The sequence below is a fragment of the Sphaeramia orbicularis genome, chromosome 13 (assembly GCF_902148855.1).
Source record: "Sphaeramia orbicularis chromosome 13, fSphaOr1.1, whole genome shotgun sequence".
Classification (NCBI taxonomy): domain Eukaryota; kingdom Metazoa; phylum Chordata; class Actinopteri; order Kurtiformes; family Apogonidae; genus Sphaeramia; species Sphaeramia orbicularis.
In genome coordinates, this window is record NC_043969.1 from 7,496,374 (window position 1) to 7,503,826 (window position 7,453).

Here is a 7,453-nt window from a genome sequence, read left to right on the forward strand (position 1 = left end):
CCTGCTGTTGACGAAGCATAAAACCATCTCGTTTTTTGATAAATCCAAATGAATGATAAGTTTTATTGCAGTGCCTTATATTAAGGCACACTCTTGATGTCCATTGTTTCAGGTTCACTTTAAATATGCAATAAAAATAGTTTTATTTGCCAGGTATTCCAGCCCAGCACCACTTCCCTGACATTCCATATCACAGCATTCATCATATTTCAGCATCAAAAAGCAACACTGATAAGGTTTTTAAAAATTAGAATGACAAAATGTCACATTTCTTCCCACAAAGGACAGACCTGTTTATTCAGGGATTTCTATTACAATCTGTGCAGTTACAGCAACGTCTCTACTTCTGTGCAATTCCACTCTATTTGTTTCTTTTCCTTCTGTTTACGTTCCCTTTTTTCCTCTCAACTATGTTTTTTCCTTCATTCTTTCCTTTCTTTCTTGTTTCTTCAACTTTCCCCTCAAGTGTTTGTGAATGGAGTTGGATGCCTCAATCCTCTGAGCCACAGTCTCATTAAAGCAGGAAACATGCTGACACTCACATCCCCACTCACTGTCACTTCATACTGTGGTTACCACACACCGTCTTCTCTTAACCATCTGTATAATGTTGACCTTTTCCCCCTGTATTCTGTTGCTCTTCTTTTTTGTGACCTTTTCATTTCTTTGCTAGCATTTGATCAGATTTGTGTTTTTGGCACTTCCTTGCCATATCTGTGCTGACAAACCAGTTTTTACCTATTAAATAGCTTGCTCTGCTTTATGTCCTTACATTTTACACTTTGATTATTTATGCGTTATATTTTCATGTACTCTGACTCAGGATTATTTGTAGTTTTACTCAACTTGCAGTTGAACGTGTTTGGAGCAGCACCGAGATTAACTATTCATAGTTTTCCACGTATAACTTCTTAACTTGTTGTCAGTCTTTGGACAACTGCTTAGTACACTGTGTAACAGGAAGAAAAACAATGTACTAGTTTACATACAGAAAAGCTGAAGATAGACTTTGCAGTAAATGCACCAGTGATGTTAAAGTTACAGGCATTTCAGAAATAAATATGGTCAATCTCACTGCACTATTACCTTATTTTCATGTGCCAGTTCCTTCCTCTGGCCTGTGAACGACAAGAACAGCCAGCGCCAGTTAATACAGACTACCTGACCAAACAGCTATAATAGTAGTAGAAAAGTAATAATAGTAATAGTAATAGTAATGGTAATAGTAGAAAATAGTAGTTAAGATTTGTGTATGTTTGGTTATGTGCAAGTTGATGGCGTTTTTTTTCTCTGAATCATCCATTAATATTAGCCAATTCCATTCCTAAGCTCTGAGTGGTCTCGGTTGACTCCATCCATGCAGCCTTTACACTGTAATCATGGATGTCAGCTCCATGCTCCCTCCTAAGTTTTTCCACTGCCTCTCTTCTACTCCTAAAGCTTGGCAGTGATTGCAATCTGTAATACTACCAGAAAGGCTGCTGAATTGTTGATCCAAAAATGCCTGGCTCTTACGGACTGCCATTGAACTTATCTCTAAAAGTATAATATTAAGTCCATAATTGTTTCCCCCAGTCGTTGTTCTGATCTCATTCGATTTGTCTGGACCTCTGGTGGTTATTGTTTAAGTCATTTTTGATGATCTTTAATGCATGTGGTGTCTTTGACAGATCTGAATGATTCCTCACCTCCTGAGTAAGACAGACAGTAAGATGGTTTAGTATTAGTTAGAATTAATTAAGTTACAGTAACTGAGATCAGGAAATTATTCTGTTACACAAACATTTAAAGTTCATCATTTTCCCATGTCAGTAAGCTTGTGTGTAGTATGAGCTCACTCATCACCTCTCCCTCGTGCTTCCCCTTCTCCACCCTTTTATCCAAATATGGTCACCTTTGGCGCCAAAAAGCCAAGATGGTGAAGGCCAAAGTTCTGGCCTGTAGTTCAAAATCCAAAGTGAATGTGTGTTGAAAGGTAGTTCAATTAAATATTAAGGTGGGGAAAGCAGTCTTATGATCTGGACTTGCTTCATTTGGTCAGGTCCATAAAATGAGGTCAGCTGAATTTAAATATATTTAATGACCAGGTCCGAACATTGGTAATTTTTTTCTTTGCTGATGACAAAGACATATTCCAACATCACAATACCAGGATTCATCAGGCTCATATTGTGAAAGAGTGGTTCAGGACCACGAAACATCATTTTCACACATGGACTGGCCAACAGAGCTCAGACCTGAACCTCATTGAGAATCTCTGGGATGTGATGAAGTCTTTATGAAGTGGTCTGACTCTGCATCATAGATACAGGGTTTTGGCCAAAAATGAGTGCAACAGGAAACAAATATTGTGACATTTATTGCTGTGATATTACATGGAATAAGCAATACCCCAGCAAATGCATCATTTATTCAAAGTTTAAAGGTGCGGGAGACTTTTGTGACCAATTTTTCATCAAATCTTTAAATCCTCAGTCATAGCCTAAGTATCATGAATCTGTAAGTCTCTCTGCGATTACTCACCTGAATCTCTTGCATTACGGTGAACAATTTTGAAGTGCCACCCACCATAAACATTCCATTTGTTTACAAACAGAGCCGGGAGGCCACTCGGGCATCTTTGGAATTTTGTTGCAAAGTGCATTGTGGGAAGTGAAGGCTCGTGTAGCCACCTTCCAGTGACAGCTGGAACAGACACAATCGGAAACGGCAGGAGCTCCCTTCCCTCTATGTATATTCCTCCAGCCGTTTCCGCATGTTTGTTTCATCCATATAATACCACATGGTCATGCTGCCGCTGCCACTGTCAGGTGGCTTCGCGAAGCTCTGTTTTCCACAATGCATGTTGCAACAAAATTCTGAAGATGCCCAAGTGACCTCCCGGGTCAGTTTGTTTGGGTTTGTTTATAGTAGATGGTACTTTGAAATTGTTCTCCGTAATGCAAGAGATTCAGGTGAGTAATCACAGAAAGACTTACAGATTTGTGATTCTTAGGCTGTGACTGAGGTTTTACAGATTTGATGAATAATAGGTCACAAAAGTCTCCCGCACCTTTAAGGCTATCAAACAAAATAGTGTGACCATATATCTGTGCAACACTAGCTAATAGCTGTTGGCTAACGGTCAGCTCCGAGTACAATACCAAATCTGACACAAACCATATACACATGAGTCAATGAGAACCTTATATATTAAATATTTAAAGCTTGTGAAGAGTCTCTGTCTGTGTTCGGACTTTTCAAATTTAGCCCTCCGAAAAGGCTGGACAGGCAGCACACAATGTTATGTTCGGAAAAGAAGGAAGGATAGGGAGAACAAAAGAGCTCAGTTCATCAAAGACCCTTTCCGATTCACCAGAACACTGCTGGGTGAAGCAAAATCTGGAAGGCTGACTAGCCCCAGAGAAGACGTGGAGGCATTCTTGAGAGAGACCCATAATGACATCTCCAGAAACCAGGCCCTGGATGCCAACCCAAACATCGACAGCATTGATATGCCTGGAAAAGAACTCAACATCAGCGAACCATCCTGGAAGGAAGTTCAAGAGGTGGTGAAGAAGGCCAGAACAGGATCTGCCCCCGGCCCAAGCGGCATACCCTATAAGGTATATAAAAAGTGCCCAATGCTCCTCCGGAGGCTATGGAAGCTGTTCCAGAGGATCTGGAAGAAGGGCATCATTCCATCAAGCTGGAAAAAGGCAGAAGGCTGTTTTGTGCCAAAAGATGAGAAATCCTCGGCCATAGATCAATTTAGAGCAATCTCACTGCTAAGTGTAGAATGCAAGATCTTCTTTTCGGTGTTGGCTAAGAGGATGACCTCATATATGACTGAGAACGAGTATATTGACACCACTATCCAGAAAGGTGGAGTCCCAGGCTTCTCCGGATGTCTGGAACACACTGGAGTTCTCAGTCAGATGATCCGGGAGGCCAAGGCCAACAAGGGCGACCTGACTGTTGTCTGGCTGGACTTGGCTAACGCCTATGGATCAGTCCCTCATGCCCTCATCCATGCAGCACTAGACCATTACCGTATCCCTCAGCACATCAAGGGAATGATCACCAGTTACCTTGGCGGAATCCAGCTACGATTCAAGACAACCCACTTTACAACCCAGTGGCAAAACCTGGAAAAAGGGATCATAACTGGCTGCACAATCTCCCCCATACTCTTCATCATGGGAATGAACCTCCTGATAACAGCTGCCGGGAAGGAAGCCCGAGGCCCAAAAATGCAATCGGGCATCCGACAACCCCCAATAAGAGGTTACATGGATGACCTCACGGTGACTACCACAACCCACGTGGAGGCGAGATGGGTGCTAACTGTTCTGGACCGCATGGCAACGTGGGCCAGAATGAAGTTTAAGCCAAAGAAATCCAGGTGCATGGTGATCAGGAAAGGTAAGGTAACGAACAGGGTCACGCTGCATGTGCAAGGGGAAGTGATTCCATCGATAAGGGAAAATCCAATCAAGTGCCTCGGGAAGTGGTTCGATGACTCACTTACTGACAGGAAGAACATCAGCAGCACAGAAAAGCAGGCAGAAGAATGGCTGAGGAGAATTGAAAAATCAGGGCTCCCAGGTAAATTCAAAGCATGGCTTTATCAACATGGATTGCTGCCAAGACTCATGTGGCTGTTGACAGTGTACGAAGTTCCCATGACAAGCGTGGAAGGAGTGGAGAAGAAGATCAACAAGTACCTCCGAAGGTGGCTGGGAATCCCTCCAAGTTTCGCTGCAGTAGGCCTTTATATAAGATCAGGGCAGCTCCAACTTCCTCTGTCATCTGTGGTGGAGGAATTTAAGGTTGCAAAGTGCAGAGTCATAATGACATATAGAGACTCCCAGGATGAACAAGTCAGACATGCAGGCATCCTCACAAGATCAGGACGCAAGTGGGCAGCTGACTCATCTGTTGCACAGGCTGAGAGCATGTTGAAACTGCGTGACATCATTGGAACACCATGCACAGGAAGACAGGGTCTTGGAACTTCCCATGTCCAGCATTGGGGGAAGGCAGGACCCAAGGCCAGAAGGGCCATGATCCAGGAGGAAGTACGGAACTGGGAGGAGGAAGGACGAAGGGCAAGGGCAGTGGAGTTAGCGTCCCAGGGTGTGTGGACCAAATGGGACCTGCCCAAAAGGAAAATCACATGGGGAGATCTTTGGAGATTGGAGCCTTTCCGCATCTCATTTATGCTACGGTCGGTGTATGACACACTCCCGACTCCAACAAACCTGCACAAGTGGGGCTTGAAGGAAGATCCTTTGTGCAGGCTCTGTGGAGAGAGAGGCACCATGGCACACATCTTGTCAGGGTGTAAAACAGCACTTGCCCAGGGAAGGTACAGGTGGCGCCATGACAAGGTGCTCATGACACTAGCTAACACCTTGGAGCAGGAGAGACGCAAGAAACGCCAACCACATGGGACAGCAATGCAACCAATAAAGTTCGTAAAAGAGGGTCAAAAGCCACCAGCCACAGTAACCACAAAAGTCAACCTGCTGCAAAAGGCCCAATCATGGGAAATGAAGGTAGACCTGGGGGGAAGACTGCAATTCCCCAAGGTTGTCCAGACAGCCCTGAGGCCAGACGTGGTTCTGTGGTCTGAAGAGGCAGAGAAGATCATCCTCATAGAACTTACGGTCCCATGGGAAGAGGGTTGTGAGGAGGCGTTCGAAAGAAAGAGTGGCAAATACCAGGACCTCCTGCATGACTGCAGAGAGAAAGGGTGGCAGGCGTGGCTCTTCCCAGTCGAGGTCGGCTGTAGAGGATTCCCTGCCCAGTCAGTGTGGAGGATGCTCACGGCAATTGGGGTGACAGGGAGGGAGAGAAAGATGGCAGCTCGCAGGATGGGTGAGGCAGCAGAAAGAGCCTCCTGTTGGTTATGGAGCAGGAGAGAGGAGCTTAGCTGGAAGCCAGGGGGAGTTGATGGGCAGTGATCTGGCCACCACTGCCGACCCACCAATGTTGAGGGTGTAGCGGTTCTGGGTCGAAACACCCAATGATCATTGGATACCGCCTGATGACATCAACTCTTCCTGGCCAAAGCTACATTCACTAACAGTGAATGAAGGAGAAGCATCTTCGGGTGTAATTACAATCATATGACTCGTGTTTATCCTTTTCTTGTTTTATTTTTTTTTTACCACAAGATTGTACCACAGGTCATAAACCTTTAAATAGAAACAGACACATAGAAATTCATAATTACAATATACTCTTCACACATAAAACAAACAAGCAAACAAAGTTATCTCTCTCATAATAAAGCAGACTTAAACACAACACACAACAGACTAACTGCAGTAACCATTATTAACCCAGAAACTACATTACCCAGAAGGCTTAGCATCCTGGGAGCATGCGCAAAGCATGTCCCCAACGGCACTGCAGCGTTATTATGAATTGGAACCCGTGGGCTAATAACTACACGTGCCAACAACAACATAAACAAACCCAAAATGCGCTACACTGTGACATCGTTGCAATGGATTACGAATTAAACATTGCCGCTTACTACGGCGTTTACTACGGCAGTCGCCAGCATCGTTATCTTAAAGAGTATTTAAGGCAACGTAAGATATGGCCAGCATTGATAATTAAAGACTAAGGCTAAACATTACTCACGCCACAGCCGAACTTCCGCATACCCGCAGTCTAACAAAGGCAAGGCAAGGCAAGTTTATTTGTATAGCACCTTTCAGCAACAAGGTAATTCAAGGTGCTTCACACAGGACATTGAAATACAACGACAGGGAAAAAGAAACACATTTAAAACATTATAAAAGAAACATGTAAAAGGTGATTAAAAACAGCAAGTAAGAAAACAACACATAAAATCCAAAAGCGTAAAAACACACACATATTAAAGTAAAAGTTGCAGTGCAGAGTTTCGAAAGAGAATATAAAATTAAAAAGTAAAAAGCCTTTTAGTCAAAGGCAGCAGTGAACAGGTGAGTCTTTAACCTTGACTTAAAAGAACTCAGACTCTCAGCAGACCTGATATTTTCTGGTAGTTTGTTCCAGATATACGGAGCATAGAAACTGAACGCTGATTCTCCATGTTTAGTTCTGACTTTGGGAACACAGAACAGACCTGCACCAGACGACCTGCATGGTCTGGATGGTTCATACTGGTCTAGAAGGTCTCTGATGTATTTTGGGCCTAAACCATTCAGTGCTTTATATGCTAGCAAGAGAATTTTAAAGTCTATTCTCTGAGAGACAGGGAGCCAGTGTAGAGACCTCAGAACTGGACTGATGTGGTCCACTCTCTTGGTCTTAGTGAGGACTCGAGCAGCAACGTTCTGAATCAGCTGCAGTCGTCTGACTGACTTTTTAGGCAGACCAGAGAAGATACTGTTACAGTAGTCAACTCGACTAAAGATAAATGCATGGATAAGTTTTTCAAGGTCTTGCTGCGACATCAGTCCTTTAATCCTAG

The 7,453-nt window shown here is 43.7% G+C and overlaps 1 protein-coding gene across 1 annotated transcript; it reads left to right on the top strand.

Annotated features, from left to right (window-relative positions):
- Positions 1–1,915: 1,915 nt before the first annotated feature.
- Positions 1,916–6,026, top strand: LOC115431800 (uncharacterized). Its single transcript, XM_030152450.1, has 2 exons — positions 1,916–1,940; positions 3,250–6,026. The coding sequence occupies exons 1-2, from the start codon at positions 1,916–1,918 to the stop codon at positions 5,946–5,948; spliced, it is 2,724 nt and encodes a 907-aa protein (XP_030008310.1). The 3' UTR covers positions 5,949–6,026.
- The last annotated feature ends 1,427 nt before the right edge of the window (positions 6,027–7,453 follow it).